The sequence below is a fragment of the Dama dama genome, chromosome X (genome assembly GCF_033118175.1).
Source record: "Dama dama isolate Ldn47 chromosome X, ASM3311817v1, whole genome shotgun sequence".
In the NCBI taxonomy this organism is placed as follows: domain Eukaryota; kingdom Metazoa; phylum Chordata; class Mammalia; order Artiodactyla; family Cervidae; genus Dama; species Dama dama.
In genome coordinates, this window is record NC_083714.1 from 36408492 (window position 1) to 36433651 (window position 25160).

Sequence of the window (25160 nt, forward strand, 5' to 3'; positions counted from 1 at the left end):
TTTCAGGGGCTTTGTGGATCCCCTGCAACCTGTCCAGTTAAAAGACCAATGTGGTTATCTACTCACCTCTTTGGACAGACAATCTGCACTTCAGAAAGGTTAATTTGATCAAGTTCCATTAAGAAAATAGCCCTAAATTTTAAAATGTGAATTACACGTAACAACTCTAATTTGTAATAGCCCCTTACATGAATGAGTGTATAGTGCTGTTTGGTTTAATATGCAATTTTATATATACATATTCATATTCTCCTAAATAAGATAGATTGGAAAAGCAGCTGCTCCTTTTTATAGATGAGAACCCAAGGTTTAGAGATATTAACATTCCACCAACATGTGTTGAAAATCTATTATGTGCATCTACCCACCAACACTCAGTTAGGAGGTAGAGATACAAAGATGGGCTCAAAGAAAATCCTCGAGGAGCTTCAGTTCAGTGAAGGGGACAGAAATACTCCTTCATTCAAAGCACATCATTTCTAGTTTGACCAGGTGGCGATAGCAGGAGATACAGGAGATGCGAGTTCGATCCCCGGGTTGGGACAATCCCCTGGACAAGGGCATGACAAACCACTCCAGTGTTCTTGCCTGGAGAATCCCATGGACAGAGGAGCCTGGTGGGTTACAGTCCATGGGGTCACAAAGAGTCAGATACGACTGAGTGACTTAGCACACAGCACAGCACAGGATACAGGAAGGGAGCACGGAGCAGGCAGGCCTGAGCAAGGTGGCAGAGAGACCTGCAAGTCTGACAAAAGATCCGTGCTGGTTGCAGGTCCCAAAGCTAGAAGAATGACCAAGGTGGAATTGGAACCTATATGTTTGGGTCCTAAGGCTGGTACTTCCCCATGGGATGAGCTTCCCAAGGACTTTGAAATCAGCTGAGGCTGAAAAATCATTCCTGGGAGCACAGCTTCAGTCCCATCAGGAATAAATCCACCTAACTCTTCAATTCTCAGTGTCACTCTGAGTACATGCTCAGGACCTGCAAATCTGCTTTAGCACAGGAAAATTAATTAGCCATGACTCAACTTAAACATGAGATAATTAAGTATGTAAACCTGAAACAGTTTCTTCCTATGAGTGACCATGTTACTATACTCAGATGTTCTCCCTCCATGCTTCTTCATTTTCTAATCTTGCTTCCTTTGTGTTTTGCTTTGGCTCTAACTATTTCTCTTTTCTTTGCTGTTATGCTGGTAATCAGGGCCTCTGAATGGCTGGGTAGAAAAAAAGAAAACAAAAGTGATTCTTAGAGAGCCCATACAACTGCATTCTAAGTACAAAGCCACATTTCTACTATAGTTTCACTGTCTGTATTAAAGATGTCTGGAAAAAGAATAATAAGTGTGTAGTGGGGGTTGGTAATAGCTGCATGGGTTGACACAGAGAGGATTGTTCAGCTATATTTTAAATGTTTTTCTTCTTGTCTTCTCTCCCTGACCTCCCACTGCCAGTGGCCCATTCCCCAACCCTTCTCAACCCATCCCCTAAAATGTCTTGAGCATTTTTGAATCATGATGAATTATTTCCCTTTACAGAATCTCTGGAGCTATATTTGTAGAACTGTATTTAATATGATTTGTAGTATACATGTTTAATTTGAATATTGCTCATTTTTCAGTACTGAGTATATTTTAAGTTTGTTGAATCCTTTAATTTTTTAATGACCTTTAAATTTTCTGTGGGTAATATTATCACAATACAATGTAAGACATAGAAGAGTTTTGATTTTTAAAGTTGGCTTCCATAGTGTATATGTACCACAGCTTTCTTATCCATTTGTCTGCTGATGGGCATCTAGGTTGCTTCCATGTCCTGGTTATTATAAACAGTGCTGTGATGAACATTGGGGTGCATGTGTCTCTTTCAGATCTGGTTGGTGCACTGGGAAGACCCAGAGGGATGGGGTGGGGAGGGAGGCGGGAGGGGGGATCGGGATGGGGAATACATGTAAATCCATGGCTGATTCATGTCAATGTATGGCAAAAACCACTACAATATTGTTAAGTAATTAGCCTCCAAGAAATAAAAATAAATGGAAAAAAATAAAAATAAAAAAAATAAAATTGGCTTCCACATAATTTTTCAGCATGACACGGGTTCAATACCCGTGTCAGGAAGACCCTCTATAGAAGGAAATGGCAACCCATTCCAGTATTCTTGCCTGGGAAATCCCATGGACAGAGGAGCCTGGTGGGCTACAGTCCATGGGGTCGCAAACAGTCAGACATGACTGATATGCACACACGCAAATATCTATTATATCAAGTCAGACCTACCCACTGAAGGCCTAAATGATAACACTAAACTTAATGATAATCATAAGTTTATCATACATTTGTATGACAACTAAAGCATTATCTTATTTGTGTCTCATAACAATTTAAGATTTAGAGACTAAGATTATCCCCATTTTACAGACAAAGAAAATGAGGCTCAAACAGGTTAAGTGGTTAGTTCAAGGTCACACAGCTTCCACATGACAGAAATGGGACAAGAAATCAAAGGTAAAAGTTTTTCACATATGCTTAAACCCTAGGATAAAAAATATCACAGCTCTCTCACCTTGACTTAAAAGTGTTAACAACGGCTTGTGAAAAATGAAAAGCCTTGAAGGAAGGCAGAATAAAAATCTAAGAGACAATCACTGATCTTTTATCTTCTAGACTTCAAGCTGAATCAAGTTCTTAAAAAAAAAAACCAATAAAGCCCAGACATTTTCATCATAACAAAATAAATAATTCAGTCAGGCTTTAGAGGACTCCTGCATTATGATTGGCTATTTGATATATTTGTGACTTAGCCGCCACTAAACTGATTAAAGCTAACCTCATTGACGCAGTTATGTCGACAGAGCCTGTGACACTGACAGTTATGAATGGAAAGTGTAAATAACAATAAATAACCTGAAGCTTCCACATTTATTCCTAATGGAGGATTTAGCACTTTCAAAAGTCAAATGCCTGATAGGCTAAAAATTACAGCTTTGGTCTATCTGGCGCCAAAGAAACTGTTGAAATTCATCACTGTCCTCTCTTTAGGAAGATCTCCATAGAGCCTCGAGTTCTTCCAGGCAAACAGGCAACTTTGACTTAAAAACAAAAAAACTCAGATTCTCTGAGCTGCAAGCAGCTGTAGAAATTATCTGGTCTAACCCCACATTTCATATATGAGAAAATGAACAAAGGCCTAGAGAAATGAAATTAATTGCTTAAGGTCATCCAGTGAGTCATGATGGAGTCAGAGCTACAAGCTGCTATCTTCTTATCCCATGTCCAATGCTCTTGTCACTAGACCACACAACAGGGAGAAATCTCCACCTAGGATACACAGGCAGGCAGCCTGCCTCCCCCTCTCCCTCCCTCTCTCCCTCCCTCCCTCCCTCCCTCCCTCCCTCTCTCCCTCTATCCCTCCCTCCCTCTCTCCCTCCCTCCCTCTCTCCCTCCCTCTCTCTCTCTCTCACACACACTTATACACACAGACATCAAATATGAATAATAATGGACCTATAAAGATAATTGAGTCCATATTCTCTGTGCTGAATTTCTATTGGTCTCAACAGAAACAGATCAAGGACTCTCAGATGTAAAATTAAATGCAATTTTTCAAGTTCAAGTCCACCTCATGATTACCAATTAATGCCCTATTTTAAGGCATACCTGAAAATAATGTGTACACTCTCTGCTTTATCACTAGCATTGCTTTTAATGAGTGCAGTATGATTCCAATTTTGTAAGAAAATCTACATATGTGTATTTGAATATATGTAGAGAGAAAGCCAGAAAACTTATGGTCATCTCTAGGTGTTAGGATTCTGGGTGGTATTTATATTCTATTTTATATTTACCAATATTTACCAATTTTTCTTTCAAAACAAACACCTATAATTTATGTAGTATCAATGGGAGAGCAGAAAAGGAATAATATTAAAAATGTTACAATATTCAGACATATAAACTCTTGGTATTTTTCAGGCTCCACAACAACTTCACAATCTCAACTCATGATCAACTAGGCTTATAACATAAAATATGCTCAATTAGAATTTCCTTCCTGGGAAACTAAAAAGCCTTTGAATCTTGTCATCATCCCCTTCCATGTGTACGTTTGGTCTATAGAATATGGAAAGCAATTTATTAAGTTACTGTCCCCTGGGGGCCTCTCATTTAAATTTAGGAGTGGCTAGCTCAACAAGCAGGATGTTGTCCTGGAACATCTTCACTAAATTGATCTGATAAGGGAAAGGATAGTTTAAGTTAGTTAAGTGTGATTAACAACTACTTTCCAAGAATAACAAACATCAGCTAACATTTACTGAGCACTTGCTGTATACTAGGCACTATTCTAAGTTAAGTTTTACAAGCATCATATCATTTACTTCTCACAACAACCGTGTGCGGTTGGGTCCTATTATTTATTATCCCTGTTTAAGGAAATTGAGGCTTAGAGAGGTTAAGTGGGCTCCCCTAGGTAACAAGATTCAAGCTCATAGTCAATTTATTCCAGAATCTATTCTCTTAAACACTACACTACTTTTTATTATTTTTTCCATACCTGGAGTAACTCTAAATCACTGCTAATAAAGTGTTTCCAAGTAGAGTTTCTATCAGGTTTGCTTTAATAAGCAAAGCTCATTATAATTAGCAGCCCCAATTAATGGGCTTGCTCAAGTCCTTCAAGCAAATTAAACATGCCTTCCCACAAATCTTATATACACTATTAATTTGTTTAGCAGATTCTTTCATAAACTTCAGTCCAAGTCAAATTATCACAATATTCAAATTAACAGAGCCAAAAGTTAATGAGAGTTCACTCCAGATCATTAATTTTTACAAAATATTTACCTCCTGCCTTGCCTTCACTTCTGCCATTTCAGCACTTACTGCTACACTTACAGTTACACTTACAGCACTGTACAGACATATGTTTGCATTATTACAGTTTTCATATAACGGGCTTCTGACCACCTTCAAAATAAAAAGGAAAAGCCCAACTGTGGTCCTGCTTTATTTGTTAGACATTTCTAACATACTCTCTAAAGAACTATGCTTTAATAATTTGTTAAAAACCTAGCCTAATGCCAAATAAATATACAATAGAAGAAAATGCCCAAGTTGGCATATGTAATTAACACTTGCATTCAATGTTCTTAAACAGTCCTCACTCTTTGTTATGCCAAGTCTGATGGTCCGGAATTCTAGTGCCTAAATTAGTACCAGTCCACCCTACTCCCCAAACAAATAAGCATAATTAGACTGCTTCTGTCTAGTTTCTCTCTCCCATGTACATCATATAGGCAAAGCTTCAGATCAGTTCTGAGTTCCTTATTTTGACGAATACAGGTCACCCTCTCAACTCTCCCATGTCTACATTCACACAAAAGAAAAAATAACAAGAGTGCCACGAAGCTTCAACTGGAAATGCTTGAAAATATAATCAGTGCACATAAAGCACATTGAGATCTCCCGAGGAAAAGCGTGTACAAACCATACCTTTAAAATATTGAATATTTCTATTGCAGTCTTAATATGCCTAGTATAGAAGATATGAGCAGAGAATTCGAGTTCAAGGAGTCCAAGTAAGTGTTTCCTCTAAGTAGATTTTATGAGCAAAGAAATGACAGACCCCCATGTTTCTCTAACACTGTAGTGCCCACATTTTAACTAGGCCAAGAAAAAGAGGCCCTGTGTGGTATGGCTAACTACTTATGGGAGTGATTTCACCATACAACTATAGCAAATTTATTTCAGTTCCAGATATCACTTTCCCCATTAACTCAGGAGACCAAAGGAGCATAACCGCCTTCCTTTCATCCCTGTCAAACTCAGCAAGTTTCTCAGGAAGCAAATACTATTTAAATCATTTTCATAATTCTAAAATGCCTGTAAGACAAGCCCAGGGTCTAATTATGCCACTTAAATTTGTTGAAGATGTTTGGGTTTTTCTTTTTTTAATTTCAATACCGAAAGAGCCCAAGGGTTTAAAGCCCTAATAATCTAATAAACTTTGCTAAGTGAACATTGTAACAGATACGCCTGGATGGGATTTTGTAAATACCAGACAATTTCCCCTGATCTTTATCAGGGAAAAGAAGTCTAAATCTTTGGCAGGAAGAAATTAAATGTGGTGCAAAATAATAACATCTGGCCAGATTGTGTTTGTCAGAGTAGCAGCCCCTTTAGATGTCAGCCTGCAAAGTACTAAAATGAACTCTGAATGGGGGTGTGTGCGATTCTTTACGAGGCAATAGGAAAGGCTGCCACGCTGCCATAGAATACTCGGGGTACAATTAACTCGCCAGAGTATGTCCCTACAGAGAATCGTTTCACATCAATGGAATTTGAAGCCTTATGCCAAATAAAATTTGGGGGCCATTCTTGGGGCATTTTGTTTATTTCTCCATTACTGTACAGATTCCTAACAGCACTTTCTATTTCTCAAAACTCTCTACGATCATTTTTATCACTTCATAAATCTTATTTTTATTTTCTACCTCCAAGGGAGACAGTGTGGCTCAATGAAAAGAGCAATGACTTTGAAGTTAGAAACTTAATGCGGCCACTTACTGGTTATGTGGCCTTGGGCAGATTGCTTAATGGCTCTGAACTCCAGTTTCCGTGTCTGTGAAATGGGGATAATAATACCTAGCCATATCACTACCATAAGGAAGATTAATCAAACCTAGCACACAGACTTTCAGTAAACTTAGTTAACCTTGCTTCTCCTTCATGTAAGTGACCCAGATGAGTTCAAATGTCTAACCTCACCAGCTATCCAGAGGCCTCTGACCTTCAAGAAGGCTTAAGTTATGCAAGTATACACTATCTTCCCCTCCCATCAAAATACAAACAAAAGCCTTCAAGGTTATATTGGAAATAATATGTGTATCATTTAAGCCTCTTCTTCCACTATCTCCCATCTCAACCATCTGGCAGAGATTGCCAGAAAGAACATACTTTGTTTTTCTACTAATGATTACTTTGATGCATGAGATAACTTAATTGTTTTTCCTGCCTCTGATTTTTTTAAGCTGGCATTTAGAGAGGGAGAATTCTGGTCATTTCATAATTTTTTTTTAAAAAAGGTTTTCCTAATAAACAACTCTTTCCAGAATATGTACCACAAAACAATGCTAAACTGCTGATTTATCTGATAGGCTAGTGTGTCTGTTTCAAATGTTAATTGCTAGAAAGAGTACTGTTTTTCCAGTCCCCAGGGAATACGAGTGTGGACAGAAGGCTTTGGGTTTTCTCCCATCTACTGCTCTGTTGGACAGGAACAGGCACTTGGGCCTCACTGAATGAGTTTCTTTAGCTACCCTTCATGGGCTGGGCATGTGGGAGTAAACACGCATACTACTTCAAAGAATAGTTCCAGGGCCCATTTTCCCAGCTGGGAAGGTGGGAAGGATGCCCAGAATCCATGCTCCAGGCCGAGACTGGTGGCAGGCAACATTTCACCACCCTCCCAGGGCCTTTCCAGCTACCAGAGCACAGACTCCAGTGCAATTCTAGACCAAGATTATATCCTAGTAATGGTTAGAAAGGTCTCAAATCCACAGGGAAAAAAAGGCAATGCTGATAGCAGTACTATAAACAGGAACTCATTCAGACTAATGGTCAGTGTCAAAGATAACTGAATAATAACAACAATAATTCTTTAAACTTTTCAAAGCATTTTTATATACATTACCTCTTTTGGTCCTCAAAAGCTCTGGCAAGTTGGTAGATCGGGTGTTATCACACACATAAGAAAACAAATTCAGACACTTTAAATTACTTACCAATTTTTACACAGCTACTGTCAGAATAGGAAATAGAACATGTCTTTGATTCATCTAAGGCTAATATCAATTAGGCAAAATCAAAAGGCTATATCGAAAGCCTAAGGAAGATATTGATACATTTGACTGGAAGTGTTTTTAAAGCACCATAAAAAATGAATATTGAATTAACAAATCAGTAAAATCAATTTATAACATATAAAATGGGTTATGATCCTGAATATATAAAGAGCTCTTAAAAATCAATAAGGGCATTTCAATAAGAACAATGAATAGCTAAATTTTTTAAAACATGAAAGAATATTAATGAGAAAAATCACAAAATAAAAGTACAAATGATCAACAAAGTTTCCTGATAAAAGAGTACTATTTCTTTACCTAAACTGGGGTTATTCTAAAAGGGCAAATGGTCAGGAAAATGGACAGGAAAATGTGAGAAACCTTAAAAACTGCATAAGCCCCTTACTCAGCAATTCCAGTTCTAAGAATTTATCCTACGGAAATAAAGATATGCATAAATACTTACTTACATGGACATTATTTTACTATGGTCAACCGAAAGCAACCTAAATTTCTAACAATAGACAGAGTTGGATTAATAACATATGTGAAAACAGCATGACTAAGTGCTAGGTAGCCTCTAAATATTCTATTGCTATTATATTATAGAAATATTTACAGGGAAAGATGGCTATATTGCATTACTTGAAAGAGCAGTGTAATCCATTTTTTAAATATATACATACCTGTATCTGTATAATACTGAACAAAAGTATGTTAAATTATATACTAAAACATTAATAGTAGTTATCCTCTGGAGGATAGAATGTGGGTCATTTTATTTTCTACTGTTTCATTTCTTTGTCTTTTTATTTCATTTTATCCAATAAACATGTATATTCATTTGTATACTAAAAAGTTATTTTAAAAAAAGAATATTCTCAAAGTTTGGTGTATTACTTTAAAGTGCCCACAGTAATCAAGAATGACATATAAGAGTGTATCTGGAAAAGCTGATAGATGCCACCATTCTTGTTATTCTTTGTCACAAGATGTACATCTTTGGCTTTGCACTTTGTTCACAGTTCTCCGTGAAGAGGTTAGGCTGGAGAAAAAGACCAGCCAGGGAATGGTGAGGCCAGAGGCAGAGGCAGAGGCTCAGGTAAACATAAGACATTCCATCACAATGGGAAAGCATCAATCCACTGTCTAGACTTTTAAGATCTTACATCTGAGTAGACTTCAAAACCTTGGAGTAAATGCTGTAGGCAATAGCTTATACTTTTCTGTCCATCTGGCCATCGTGGTAGTGATTGCAGAGGAAGTGGAAGAGACAGCAACCTGCTTCTACTAATATTACTTATTTTAATTGTGTGTGTATGTGTATGTTTCTGAAACATTTACTGAGTGTCCACTATCTCATTGGGGGATACAGGGTTGAGGTAGAATACACATAAGCCCCACCTTCAGAGAGGTTATTCTCTAGTAAAGGAGATTCATGTTAATAAAATAACCATCACATATCACTGTCAACTCGGTAAGTGCTAGAAGGAAAAAACATAGGATCCCAGGAGAGGGAATACAGTAGAACTTGGTCTAATCTGATAATTACATTTCAGTTAATCAAGTCCAGTACTAATGCTAAAGAACTTCAACCAAAGGTGGGAAGCAAGATAAACACCCTAATTTCATCATTTTTGTTCTCCTTCCTCTCCTATCAACCCAATGAAATCAGAGTCTGCCATTGCTACTTAGATCGAGAGGCTACATTAACTCATTCAGACCACTAGGGGACCATGGAGAAAACATATACTCTTTAGTCTTAAGTATACACATACACACAGAGAAAGAATGAAAACACACAGAAATGCTATTTTCTGAAAATATAGTTTTCTCTGAATGACAAGATTATGAGTGGGTATATTAGAGCATTGCATATCAATTAAATGATATTATAACATGAAAAGCATTTTTAATGTATATGTGCCAGGTATGTGACATTCAATACAGGTATTATATTTCATACATAATTATGCTTATAAATGTACGAGAAGGAATAACAAAAACAATGGCTACCATGCATTTGGTTCCTATAGACCAGCACAGAGGTGAGTTCTTCCATCCTCACTAGATTTAACCCTCTTTAATTCAAGGCTCAGAGAGAAGTGACTTGCCCTTGGTTACAAAGAGAGGAGGTAGGAGAACTGGGACTTAGATTCCAATCTGCCTGAAGCCAGAGCACATGCCCGTCTCATTACGCCCCCACCCCCTGCTTCTTGCCTAGGTGTTTTGTCCTTTCCAAAGGGATAACTACTTTCCAAAGGGCTAGTTAGGAAGTTCAGAAAGACTTCTATCTAATAGGCAATTAATAATGTTTAAAGTTTAGCTTAAATTTACAGAAAGATGTGTACTGATTTACCTAACTCCCTCACTGGCCCTTCTCTTTGATCAAGAGCCACATCTGTCTGGAGAATTCATACAAGCAATCTCTTCCAAGAATCTCTGCCCTCTGGTTGAAATTAATCTCTTCCAACCCCACAGCCCCATACAGAGGTGAATTTCCTATGAAGTTAATGAAACAAACTACAGGGACCCGCACTTGCAAGCCTCCTTCTAGAAGAACCACAGGCATTTTGTTTTTGCACATTTGTCTCCTTTTTCTAAGAGGGCCTTCAAATTCTGTAAGCTTTGAGCCTTAAAAAACCTGGATCCACTCCTAACCCCTATAGAGAAACCTGCTAACATTTTTCTTACTGAATTTCTCATAGGATGCCTTGTACCCAAATCACTCATGTATAAAAGTCTTGGTTTCTGAAGTTTGAGCTATTCGAAAGTAGGCATGAAGTAGTTTTTATCTTTGAATTCCCTACACCTGCCTGCCTTCAGATGTGCTAGATACTTGCTCAGCAAATGTTACTTAGTTAAATATAGTAGAATTCCCATGCAAGAAAGCTAGAACTGGGGAGATTGTCCTTGACCATGAAACAAAATACACCAGTGGCTATAAAACACGTGGTGATTAAGGGCACAGGCTCTGGAGCTGTATGTCCAAGGTTCAACTCCTGTCTGTTCCATTTATTTATTGGCTATGCAACTTTAGACAAGTTACTTAATCTCTCTAAGCCTCTACTTCCTCAGCAATAAAATGAGGCTAATAATGAATAGTACCAACTTCGCAGGGTTGGTGTGAGGTCTAAATGAGATAATATAAGTAAAACATTTTAGAACAGGAAATTTTTCATTCATCTCTCACTGACTTAAATACATATTCGGACAGGAGGTTTCTGATTCTTACTGCAAGCCTTCAACTTTCTCTCCTCCACATCTCCTACCTCTGCCACCTGCTGCTGCTGCTGCTAAGTCGCTTCAGTCGTGTCTGACTCTGTGCGACCCCATAGACGGCAGCCCATCAGGCTCCACCGTCCCTGGGATTCTCCAGGCAAGAACACTGGAGCGGGCTGCCATTTACTTCTCTAATGCATGAAAGTGAAAAGTGAAAGTGAAGTCGCTCAGTCGTGTCCGACTCTTAGCGACCCCATGGACTGTAGCCTATCAGGCTCCTCCGTCCGTGGGATTTTCCAGGCAAGAGTCCTGGAGTGGGGTGCCATTGTCTTCTCCGCTCTGCCACCTAGACTCATTCAAACCCAGCCCAAGTGATCCCAGAGCCTGCCATCTTGAACTTACACTCCACTGCTGAACTGAGAAGCAAGGGAGGAGACCAAAGTCATGAAACCCAGTTCAGCTTTTGCAGGTGGCCTGGATGTGAGCTGATGGAGCCTAAAACTAAAATCAGAGAAACAGAGCTAGAAGGCAATGGCATGTGATTAATGATATGAATGAGACCTAGGGAAGGCAAAGGGGAACAGAATGTGGGGAAAAGATGGGAGGAAGTATGAAAGCAGCAGCAAGACGTGATGACTGAATGAAAGAGCAGACAGCAAAAGGAGGAGTACCACAGTGTGCAGCAGGCCCTGGAAGCATCTCACAGTCAATAGAAGGAAAGGTGGTTTTCATTTCTGTGATACCACTTCCAGCTTAAAGGAAAATTGTTTCTACCTCCACTCAACTGACAGGAGAATTCAAATCTCTGGAACATATGCTTCATTACTCCGCTATCAGGTAGTACAACTCAGTGAGACAGAAAGAGGAGGAGGAACATATGTTTTCAGAAAGTAAACAAATCCCAGTAGGGGAGGGGAGGGAGTAATCACTCCAGGCAAAAGTGGTATTTTTCCTGGAAGCTTCTAGAGGGCAGGGACAATTTCCTTTAATTTGCTTTGTCAGGCCCACTAGTGAGAAGGTGGACAGTGATGATAGCAGCTCCAGGGGGGAGTTCAGAACCAAGGGGCACAGGCTAGGGTAAAGGGTTAATCTGCATAATCTCCTCACCCCACTATTGGCCCAGGAACAGTCCCCATCTGCCTACTGAGTCATATTTCTAAGCTCCTTTTATTAAACAGTTTTCAGTTTAATGACTGACTTCTAAATTAATAGAGGGCACAGGAAAGGTTTACAACTCTACCCACACACACACACCGCCCCCCCCCCCCCGCCCCCGCACCATCTCTGGATCTGCTACAGCCACAGAATTTTGAAACTGGATTAAATCCAAAAAGTTCTTAGTTTAAAACCAAAATAACTTTAAACACCCAGTTTCCAATTGTTCTTCCAATAGTACTAATAATTAATCACATTTTTAAAAACTTTATAACCAAAATATCTCTTTGAGTCAGCACCATAAAAGTTCACTAATTAAAGCCAGCATCTTCTGGCCTCTGATGAGAAATTCACCCTTTTATAATGGGATTACTAGAGCTTTGCTGTACAGATGAGTGGTTTGATTAATAATTTACATTTTTGAGGATATATAACCTCACTCATGGTCATGGTCCTGCGTTCCTAAAATTCTCCAATTCAGTTCAAAGTTATTATATTTGGTCCTGGCAAATGAATTAAGTCCTGATTAGACATCAGTGTAATTATTCTCTCCTGTATATTGTTTTCGAAAAAGAAAGGGTTGTGACAGAATGGCTCGCGGTTTGTGCCGAGGACTCACTGCAGCTCAGCATGGGCATGAGAATGTCAGGCTAAGCAGGAGGAAAAAAAGTGTGAAATGGAGAAAAATTGCTCAGTACTCACTTAAAACCCCCACGTTATAAAAACTAAATTAACAAATGATTGAATCTCAAAAACATGTTTATCAACATTCAAGCAATTATTTAGTCACATATTAACTGTGAAGGAAAAAAGCTTTGCTTGAATAATGTCTCTAAACAGTTATTTCAAGCAGAAATGACTGGAGAAATTGCTCTGAGCTGATGGAAAAGGGTGTTCTAACCAAGGACAATTTTATTTAGGGGGGAGTGGGAGAGACAGGAATCTGACAGGAAAAAAAAAAAGAGCAGATGGAAATGGAAAATAAGGGAGCAGAGAAAGAAAAGAAGTGCAGAGCACTGCCCCCACCCCATTCATCTCTTCCATGGAAAGCAGGTAGGAGAAAGCCTTCCAACACTGGATGAAGACAGCACTTTTCTTCCTCTCTGCCCTGGTAGAATGGACCAGAAAATGCAATGAAAACATGACCTGAACACAACAATGCCTTTGTGATCTAGCCTCTCATTTGTGCGTAAAATATACCAGGTAGGGGCCTTCTGAGAAGATTTCAGAAGCTGAAAAAAAGGATTGCTCATGGAAGTACTGGCATTTCAAACAGCGCAGCTTCGTATCTATGAATGCATAAAATAAATCTCTCTTTCAAAGGGCCCTTTGCCTAAGTGCTCTGTCTCCTGTGCACTAGAGCTGCTTCAGCATCACCTACACCTGGCAAAAGTTGCTGAATTACATCAGGAACTCCAGCTTTATCTAGGTTACTGTCTGCAATAATAATGCATCATTTATGTGGCCCGTGTGGGGTGAAGCAGCCACAAAAACGAGCTGTCTAGATAATATTGCATGTATATAGTGTTTTACAGTTTTCAAGACATTTTCGCATACATTACCTCTACTCCTGAGGGAAGCAGGACTGTAATTATTATCTCCATTTTGCAGATAAGAAAACTGAGGCTATTAGAGTCTAAATAACCACTCAAAGTCATAAAGCCCATAAACATAGAACCAGAATTTAGATTTTTCTGACTCCAAGTCCAGCATGTCCTCCTTTGCCTTTCAGCACCAAAAATATTTTTAGCCATTCAAAATGGAAATATTCAGGGGAAAAACAAATGAACATAACTTGATCTTTCCGTATCAATTCATAGCCATCACTAGGGACATTAGTTGTTGAATCTACTATAATCTAGGGGCTATGAGGCACGTAGCAATATAACCCTCTATAAGATGCTCCCAGCTGCCACATTCAATGAGTGCCAGAGTCACTTTTACGTCCTCTTCTCTTCCTGTCATTCGTTAACATCTTGCTCCTCATATGTACTTTCCTCTGGCAGTCTTTCAAAAAACCCTTCTAGTTAACTGCTTACCTACTAGTGACTAGAAAGCTAGAAAATCAAGTTTTTCTGTGCATAAATGCAGAACAGTAGTAAGCTCTCAACAAGGACCCAGGAGCTCGCAGATGAGTCAACTACATAAGCAGGAGCTTCATTTTAGGTGCCCAGAGATGTTTTCTGCTTACCCACCATTTCTCCTCTCCAATAGACAGACTTTCAGTTGTGAGGGAGGCAACTTCCAGAAAAGCAAAGTGTTGCTACATTCTGAAGAGTATTCTCACTCCAAGTCAGTGGTAACTGGGGGAAGACTGGAATCCTCTAACCTACAGAAAACACCTGGACATACCCCAAATATTTCCTGATGGTGCATGTGTGCTCAGTCACTTCAGCTGTGTCCAACTCTCTGCAGCCGCATGGACTGCAGCCTGCCAGGCTCCTTAGTCCACGGGATTCTCCATGCAAGACTACTAGGGTTGCCATGCCCTCCTCCAGGGGATCTTCCCGTACAAGTTTAAAATTCTACAAAGAAAGCAGAACTCAAGGCTTGAAGGTATAGAGGTGGTGGAGATATGATGAAAAATTCCGAATTCTATCCCATTTTTCTTCTCAAGGACCACAAATCCTACAACTTCTTAATTTTGTTTTACCTCAAGCACACTAAGAACAAGGAAAACCATGTCACATGATGGCTTGGAAAAAGCTGGGCATCAGTGAGCTTCCTCATCTGTAAAATGGAGATGATTACAGTATGAACTTCATAGGGCTGCTGGGAAAATTGAATGAGAGATAATTATGTAAAGTAAGCGTCATATAGTAGGCACTTAACAAACTGTCACTATCACTATTATTATTATCATTATCATCATCATCATCCTCATTATTAGGTAGTGAAGAAAAAAAGAAAAGGAAATCTACTTTAAGTGAAGGGGTTTTTCAAAAAGAATTAATTAAGCAGAAACAAAAAACAATTGTGCTGCCCCATTTTACTTAGCACATCAAAGTAAATTAAATTTAGGAAACGAGGCAATGCAAAGATTGAAAATAAAGAACAACTTTTTTAATGCTTCAATCATTATCCAAACAACATTAGCAGTAGAGCATTCCAACCACTGTAACAAAGGGCCCCAGGCTCATTTATGAGGGCAAAGGCTTCCTACAAAAGAAGACATAAACTCCAAATCGAGGCAGTAAGGATTGCTCGTGGAACTGTGCACATATTTGCAGAACGCACTCACTGCCTAATACCCCCAATGTGGACTAGTGAAGGAATCCTAAAGAGATTGTGGATGTAGGCCAAGATCAAGATGCACTTTCTTCAACTTCATGTGGTGAAAACAGCTCACATCAAATTTCACAGGAGTGAAGTATTGGAGCAATTTTCTCAATAAATTGTTCTACCGGAATCTCGGGGACAGGGTGTATTTTAGAGAAAGAGCAACTGTGCTCCCAATTTAAATTAACTGGAATACTAAGTAGTTGTAAGAAAAAAAGGAGATACTCTTTTTCTCAGTAATTAATAATACATCATCTTGTAGCAGTCCCTGATTGTAGTCTTGTCTCTCCAAACAAGGGGACAATCTTACAGAAAGGATTTGGGGCAATGTCTCTACAAGCATGGTATAATTGCCTTGAGGTCTAGGACCAAATTTTATTTTTTCTTTTGGGATTTATTTTTCCTAAGAAAAAATAAGCAGGAAAGGAGTAAGAAGACAGAATGAAACAGATACCAAATGAGTACACATGGTAACAAGGCACCAGCCTTGAGAAGGCGGCATCAGCAATGAATTTACACATCAGTTGTCTCCAGGTTCCTTTGCTAGGGTTGTCCTTCTGTCTGTCCCCACAATTTGAGAAATGCTGTGTGTGTGTGTGTGTGTGTGTGTGTGAGAGAGAGAGAGAGAGAGAGAGAAAGAGAGAGACAGAGGACAACTAATAGGTACTGTCCCCCCGTCTCTACCATCTATTCACATGACAAGTGTTCAACTTGCATTCTAAAGCAGCCATGGTTGGATGCTAATCCAAAATCTTGTCAAAACTTTCTCTCCTCCTCTTGCGCTGTTCCAGAAGTAGAAAACACAACATGCAAAATGCAGAACTGGATGGAGATATGAATGCTGACATACAAGGTCCTCAGATGGACAGCTGCATCATCTTACTCTGCACTATAATACCAGTGTAATCACGCCACCACCCTGCTCCAGCCAGGAAAAGGTAGCAAGATAACATCTGTGAGCCTGGTTTCTCCAGGAATGAAACAAATCACAAATACTACATTCTAGAAAAGCACCTTGACACCCCACAGAGTAAGATTCAGCCTTACTTCGACTTGATTGTCGGTGTCACATCACTTCTCATCACCCCACTTTCACCCAACGGATCAGCTCCAAAACTAATCTAAGAAGTACATGAATGGTACATGTATTTTTAAAATGAGCTTAAATTATTCATTCTTTTGCCAAATTGTTAGTCTCAACAAACTCTTCACAAGAGTCTGACTGCATAAATAGCTTTAACAAATACTTCAAGCTTCTGTATTATACTTCATATAATCAGCCCAATGTCCCCTGAGGCTTTGACCCAAGAAACTCTTGTGAATGTATGTTTTATTAGCTAATTTGAATAATTTTCTTAGCTAATTCTAAGTATTTTGTTACAATAGACAAAATAAGCTATAATCAGCCCACCTTACAATTCAAACAGGTTAATTCTTATAAAGGTGTTATAAATCAAAAGATTTTGAATGTCAAGTAGTCAGAAGTGGTTTTCTTTTTCACCTGACCCCAATTCTCTCCTTGTGGGACAAGAAGGCAGCTCATTCCATCTGCTTAAGGAAGGATAGAAGAAACCTCCAATATCCATAATTAACTTTCCTTCACAGAAAGTTGATGTAATGAAGCAGCTAAAAGCAAATGCTCAGAGAGTCAGGCTGTCTAGGTTCAAATCCTACTTTCCCCATTTATTAGTTGTGTGACCTTGGGCAAGTTACTTAACCACTCTGTGCCTTGAGTTTTCATCCATAAAATGGGGAAACTAATACTACCACTTACTTCATAGGGTTTACTGTGAGGATTAAATGAGTTAATATATGTAAAACACTTAAAAGAGTACCTGGCACATAATGCTACACACATATTTGCTATCACCACTATCATCATCCTCCTAGCTATCCTTTACAGTCATACACAGACATAGTAAGTACTGAGACTCAGAAAGAGAGGAAAGATAGCCACTCACACAGATGAGAAAATGTGGAGCCATTAAGCCAGTTTCTCCCTCTTAAATGAAAATAGTCCCAGTGGTCAGAAAGAGTTTGTGCATGTTCCACAAATATCCAACTAACTTGTGCAGAAAACTGGTATTTAAGTAAACTTTTTTGTGTTTTAAACAAGTTTAATGGGCTAGTGGAGAAAAAGTACCATTTACTCTTTCTTCAGAGATTTACATCCTTTCCATACAGGTAAACAGAATGTCCTTGGACTATGATTTTTGACAATACCCACCTTCCCAAAGGTTGTAATGTGGGTTCTCTAAAAACCATGTTTTTCCTTAACCAGAATCTCTCACTGGGAGGTTTTTATATCAAGTATTAATACTGGAATGGTAATTTCTAAATTATACTTACCATGTGAAAAGCCCAGTGCCCAAATAATGATGCCATTGCACAGCACCTCTCAAATGATGCCCAGAACTCACCTTGGAAAACTGCAGCATTCTGAATAATTAAGAACTTGAGCTCCATACTTGCAGACTGAAGCAGTTGTTCCATGTTCAGTCGTGCTGTTAGTTGATACTTTTCTTCCATCTTTCTTGAGCAGCATGTTGGGCCTTTGGGGAGACACACTTGCAAATCTGATCCTGAAACAAATAAGCAGAATGTCACACACACAAGGCAAATACAGCAAAACAATGCATTTCTTTTAAAATACAGTAAAATTCTGATTATTTAAAATTACAGTTTATCTTAAATAACCCCTGATTTCTCCCAGTTATCCTTATGACTGAATCTTTTTGAATAACCATGAGAACTTATAGCCTAATTGCCTAGGTTTGACTCATAAATTCTGCATAAACTAATTTATAGCACAAAGTATACGTCATTGAACACCAATATTTAATTTGCCTGTTAAAAGATCAGTCCTCACTCCTACAATTTCTTTTTCATGACTATAATTTATGAATGAGAACACAACCAAGAAGCAATTTTCAAACTTCCAGTTATGATTTCCAAGTGAAATGTATGTGTGGCCAATCCCATGCTGCTAATATTAACATGCAGACAATCACCAAAATGCCTTACAACCCCAACAATTCTAGCTCTATCACAAATGCCAAACTCTTGTTCCTCTGAATTTCTGAGCCACCTCTTCACCGCCTCCCAAAGGATACAGAATGCTTTTTTAGTTTGGTATCTTGATAAAGATTTTCCAAATGAATCATCTTCTCGATTATTCCAAAATTAGGGAATCAGAACCTTTTCTTCTCAGTCCTTATTCAATGTGACACTTTGCAGTCCTCACAATAAACCAATCCCTATTTAAAATTCTCCCCATCCCTTGCTTTAGTGAACCCACTCTGACCCCACACATCCCCACACACCCCCATACACCCCCTACTGCTATGGCTACACTTATCTATCTTTTCTTGCTTCCTATTCTTCTGCCTAACACATAAATGTTGTTGACTCCCTTCCTCATTCTCCAGTTCTCTCAACCCTGATGATCTGATATAACTCCTATGACTGCTGAACTCTCTAATCCTGACTTTACCTCTCTTCTCAGCTCCCAAATCCCACATTTTCAAACTACTCTATGGGAATCTCAAATTCAGCATACCCCAAACTGAACTCAATATATCCCAGAAGCACAGACACAAAGTCTCCTGTATCCTGTATCTCAGTTAACAATTACCATCTACCAAGTTTCCCAATGATAAAAACCCCTTTTGCTGTCTTCTGCTCTTCACTGGTGACTCAACACATTCCTGTATCCCTGGAAGTCATCAGTATGTGAAAGAAAATTGAAGCCATGGGAGTAAGAGTCGTTCAACAAATGTTTTATTGGGTGTCCACTATGTGCCAAGTCCTGTAACAACCCTGCCCCTGTGGAGCTTATATTCTGAGAGACAGCAAACTGCATATGTAAGGTCAAGTAGTGATAAATGCTACAGATTTAAAAAAAAAACTAAGTAAAGGGAAAACAAACTGTGGTATATACATACAGTGGAATACCACTCAGCCATAAAAAGAAACTAACTATTGATACATGCCACCACACAGATGAACCCCCAAAACATTATGCTAGGTGAAAGAAACCTGATTTTAATATTACCTACTGTATGGTTCCATCTAGAAAGTGAAAATTCATAGTAACAGAAGGCAGTTCAGTGGTTGTTGGGGAAGATGGAGGGCAAGGAGGGGGTGAGAGTGAGGAAATCTGGGAGAGTGATTAGTATGCTCGTTACTTTGATTGTGATTGACTGTTTCATGGCTGTAGGCATATGTCAAATTTTCAAAGGGTACCCTTAAAACACTTGTGGTATGTCAATTAAACTTCAATACAGCTGCTGATTTTTTTAATGTTTAAGAAGCAAACTAAGGGACATAGGAGATGTGGTAGCTGCAGGGATGACTCTATTTGTATAGGGTAATCAGGGATGGTTTCTTTCACAAGGTGACGTTTGAGAAGTGAGAAACAGGAGGGAGTCCCATGATTTTATATCCTCTACCAGTACTAGTAAATATTAGGGCTCAATGAATATTTAAGTCTAATCCCCTTCTTCTGTAATTCCTGTTTTACTCAAACTTTCCCTTCAACAAGCATCTGTCGAGCTCCTTCTGTAGTGGCCATGAACATGGGCATCTCAGACCTCCTGCCGCAGGGTGTATAACCGACTAACGACCCCAGCTGCTGCACTCTGCATTGACTGCCACATTATACCTAGGCCACAATCCTTAGGGGCTGCTCCCAGCCAAGGACTGAGCATGGCAAAGTGCTGACAGGCATTTTGGCTTCAGGACTCCCCACTGACCTTGACAAAACTTCCTTAAAACTGCCCTGCAGTTTACATTTTTTCTACTCAATCCTCCTTCCTTCCCTCTCTCCTCTATAGGGGTCAGACCTACACCACAGTCAAATGGCTTCTCCAGCATCCTTCAATTCCCTGCTCATTTTCTTCCCCAGTGTTTTCCCCAATAAATTTCTTGCACATCTAGTTGACATCTGCTTCTCAGAGGACCCAGGCTAACATATCTCCTATGTGCCAAGCACTGTGTTACATAGGTACAGCTTTCAACAAGAGAAACGTGGACTGTCTAAAGGGATTAAGAGATGAATACCTAGTGCATATAAATGAGTGCAATAAAGCAACATCATTAGCTCGGTTGACAAAACATGTATATGGGATATCCCCCAGAGGGGGGACACCCCCAAAGTTCCATGAAGTGGTTGGCAAAGTAACCTAAGTGCAGCTGTGTTCAGTTGTGTTCGACTCTTTGCAAACCCATGGGTTGTAGCTCACCAGGCTCCTCTGTCCATGGGATTCTCCAGGCAAGAACACTGGAGTGGGCTGCCATTCCCTTCTCCAGGGGATCTCCCCAACCCAGGGATCAAACCTATGCCTCTGCCATCTCCTGCATTGGCAGGCCAGTTCTTTACCACTGTGCCACCTGGGAAGCCCTGGCAAAGTAAAGTTTCATAATAAACATCAAATCTTACTGAAGTGAGGCTAGAAAGCATATTCAGACATTTTTTAAAAAATATTTATTTTTTATTTAGCTACAGTGGGTCTTAGTTGCTGCACATGGGATCTTCGATCTTCACTGCAGCATGTGGGATCTTTAGTTGTGACATGTGGAATCTAGTTCTCTGACCAGGGATTGAACCTGGGCCCCCTGCATTGGGAGTGCAGAGTCTTAGCCACTGGACCACCAAGGAAGTTCCCATATTCAGACATTTTAGACAGCTTTTCAATACCTGAGGTGTTGTTTTTGGTAGGGAGGATTAATTAGCCATAAGTTATCAGAAAATTGATTATTACAATGTCTCATTTCCCTATGAAGTCTAGTTAATCATAGCCTTAATGTATGTGTCCAAGTTTTGTTAATTTAGGAATGAAATTAATCAAGTTCAACCTCACATAACATCACTGTTGGAGTTCACAGTATTGACTTCAACCTCTCCACTTCCCCCTCCTCAAGGGAGCTGCTGACAAAAGTAGTGAAGGAGAGCACAGATAATATGTATCACCGAACCTAATCCAGCACTGCGATTTATAGTACTGGATGGAAAGGTGATATTTAATGTGTCAAAATACAATTTGGGGTCTGGAGACATAGAATTCAGATTTATCTCCTATAAATGTCAATCTCATATACAAGCCTTAAACCAATTTTAAATAGGGTCTAAGCTCAAAGGCTTTATTATTATCTTCAGGAAAGAAAAAAACAGAGCTCTCTAGCTCATGGTGTTCTTCCTATAAGAAGTTACAAAGTGTAATGCTTTTCTAAAAGTAGAAACTGATGCAGTTTACTGGACCAAGGAAGGAAAGAGTCCCCTTGGGGACATGTGGTTAATCTAGATTTAAACAAGGGTAGTTGAGACAGATGTGTAGATATGAAAAATCCTACATAGCAGCCAATTTCCGTACACCAAGTTCCTGTCCATTTAGCAAGGTTTAATTTATTTTCTTAGTAAACTGATACCTAAGTAGTGTGTGTTTAAAATACCTTTATTTGCATACATTCTTAAAATTAAATGTTATAGATAAACTCTTTGTGTTTCTAAACTGGTGTTTCATCACTGGTGAAGATCTCCAGTTTTCAAGAATGGTGGAGTTTATTTGGCAGGGTGGCTGTTAGTACTGCTTTTTCTCCCACCAGCTCTAACCAGTGGGAGTCATAAAATAATAGGGCTCATAGTTTATTCTTTGTGAAGTGCCCTGAGTGCCTTACTAGAAGGTAACAAACTGCCACTCGATGTACCAACAGAAGCCCAGGAATGGCTCTTTAAATTACCATGACCCCAATTTGGTTTGCCTTAATATGATAATTCACAAAGTAACTTAGAGCAAGCATAGGGGTAACCGTTCCCTGAGTTGATCAAGTCTCATCATTGTACAGACTCCCACTACCTTAAGAATTTGTTTAGCCAAAATCTTTAAAGGAATAAAATCTTAAATGAGAACTTATGGTCATGATGTCATGAAGAAAGGTACTTATTATATCCAAATATAAGAAATGTATATATAGCAATATTTATCCTCCAACTTATTACTGCCTGGTTAATCAATAATCCAGTACAATTGATCTGGGGGCTAAGAGTGAGCTATAGATTTGAGGAAATAAAACATCTATAAACTGATAAGAACTCAGGATTTCCAAACCATGAAGGAGAGAAATAAATGCCAAAGGGAAAGACATTTTCTTTTAAGTAAATTTCATATAACTCACAGGCCAGGTTAAAATAAGCCTCAGCACATGATAGCATAAGGAACATGGGCCAGGAGAGCTAGACATACCTAAATTAAATGACAACAATGAAATATAACCATTTTAATGCATGAACAAACACAGGAAAGAAACAAGACAGAAAGAATGCACAAAACAGAAAGAAATACAGAAAGAATTTAGAGAGGAATCCTCATCAACAAAACAAAGAATTACTCTGGGAACCAAATGCCAAGTGGGATGAATAAAAAGTAAAACCCAGGGCAGATGACTAAGGAGGCACACAGAACTGGTACACACTTGTGAGAATAAAAGCAGAAAGGCCAATTCAAGAAATAAGATGCAACCTACAAAAGACATAGTAAGTAGCAAAGCATTCTTTAAGCATGTCAGGAACAAAAGAAGGTTAAGGGAAAAGTGCTCCTTTATTAGGTGGGAAAGAAAAGTAATCGTGGGCCACACTCGTCAAAGAGGTGCTTTTTTTTTTTTTTTTTTTTGTAAAAATGGAATTCAGCTGGGAAATGGGACTACAGACAAGCAGTATAGCCTGGGATGGAGATAAGGAGAAGACTTAGCAATTGACTATTCAAATAAGTCACAAAGGTTCAACTCTTTAGGGCTTAATAACTTGCATTCCCAGATGCTAAAAAAAAAAAAATTAAAGTCATTATGGGGCTGCTAGTTCCCATTTATTTTGGAGGATTAAAAAGTACCTTCATACTATAATCTCCTTTCCTAGATTTTGAGTTCCTGAAGAGCAGAGAATGACTCCCATCTCCTTTGGGATGCTCTGTCGATCTCAGGCAGCTCTGTGCATGTAGCAGTGATTAATGAGGGCTGCAGACTGAGAGCGCTAGTAAAGAACTGTCTGACTGAAAAAGGAGGAGTGGAGATAGACAACCCTGAAAATGTTACATCTGTATGCTTAACTTTGATCTTTGAAAAATATTTTAAAATACAACAAAAATCAATTTCCAAACACCTTGAAGATTCACAAATAGATGCTTCACTTGAAGGAACTATGAATTAATTTATTTCCAGTTATTTTGAGACAATGTCTTGCTTGCATATTGGGTCTGGCTCTGGGTCTTCCAACTGAGAAGGGATATTTGAGTTATAGAAGCTCTTCTCTGGAGGATTATTCCCATGTGTATCCAAGCTGGGCACCTTTACCAGTTGCTTCCCCTTCCAGTGGCTAAATCACAAGAGGTCCACAGCAGGTTCCCTCCTGTGTACTCTTGTGTAAAGCGATCTCTTAGGTTTGGCTACCTATGGCCTTGCATTCTTTATTTATCTGGCTGTGCTGGGTCTTAGTTACATTCAGGATCTCTAATTGCAGCATACGAACTCTTAGTTGTGGCATGTGGAATCTAATTCCCCGACTAGGGACTGAACCCAGATCCCCTGCATTGGGAGCATGGAGTCTTAGCCACTGGACCAGCAGTGAAGTTCCCCAGCCTTACCTTCTTGACCCAGAACACAGACTCTTTCCTTCAGGCCTAGTTCTTGGTGTTTCTTAAGCTCCATTCGAAGACTTGACATTTTAGCCTGCTCTGGATTCCCTTAGCCACCTCTGCCAGTACTGGGACGTCAACACCACATTCACTTGGAGACCCCATTCCAGGCCTGAGCCTGGTCCCTAATTGGAAGGGGACAGTGAACACTGTGTATGAGGCTGTTTAAATGCATCTGTTCTATTGGATTTTACTCTAAGTCAGTAAGTTTTAACGGTCTTACATCAGTGTAAGACACTAGTAGGCAGGAAAGAGCAAAACACTTATGGCCCCTCTGGTCAAGTAGTTTACAATTTAGTCCTAGCCCCACCGTTTACCAGCTTGCAAGCAAAGATGGATTATTTAACCTATACATGGTTTTTCAATCCTTATTATCAACAGCACTTACCCTGCAAAGTTGTTGCAAGGACTGAGGAACACTATGCATATGAAGCTCTTAGCCTACTGGGTACAAGGTAAATATTCAATATATGTTAAGTAAAATTAAAATAAACAAAAAATAAATTCATGCTAAGAGACCAGACTTTCACACACAAAAATAGCTAGAGAACAGTTAAAGCTGATATATGGTTAGGTGAAAAAATATGCAGTATATTTTCTGAGGGAATGGAAATAGTCTATATTTTAATCGGGGTGGTAGTCACATGGGTATATAAATTTGTCAAAACTCAGTAAATTCTTCACTCAAAATGTACTCTGTTATTTGTAAATTATATTTCAATACAGTTGATTTTTTAAATATGAAATACAGACAACATTTGCTATATAAGTAAATGCTCACCAGAGGCTCTAGGGGTCAAACAAGACTTCCAGAAGGAGGTGGGGCTTAAGCTAAACAGTCAAAGATGAGGCCAATGGGCGAAATGTGTTTGGCACCAGTGGAATAGTGGGGCAAGACTAACCTGTCTGGAGAAAAGCTAGAATCTGGGGTGTAGCTAGCTTACCAGACAAGAGGGGCCAAACTCTGAAAGGAC

The 25160-nt window shown here is 39.1% G+C and overlaps 1 protein-coding gene and 1 non-coding gene across 2 annotated transcripts in view; both read right to left on the reverse strand.

Moving 5' to 3' along the window:
* The window catches only part of GPC3 (glypican 3), a 436510-nt gene that overhangs the window by 386778 nt on the left and 24572 nt on the right, over window positions 1–25160 (reverse strand). The window contains exon 2 of the mRNA XM_061136403.1: window positions 17923–18084. Coding sequence (XP_060992386.1) covers window positions 17923–18084 — 162 coding nt within the window. The remainder of the gene's footprint in view (window positions 1–17922; window positions 18085–25160) is intronic.
* Window positions 21089–21161, reverse strand: TRNAG-CCC (transfer RNA glycine (anticodon CCC)). The gene has a single exon. It is a non-coding gene; the product is annotated as a tRNA-Gly (tRNA).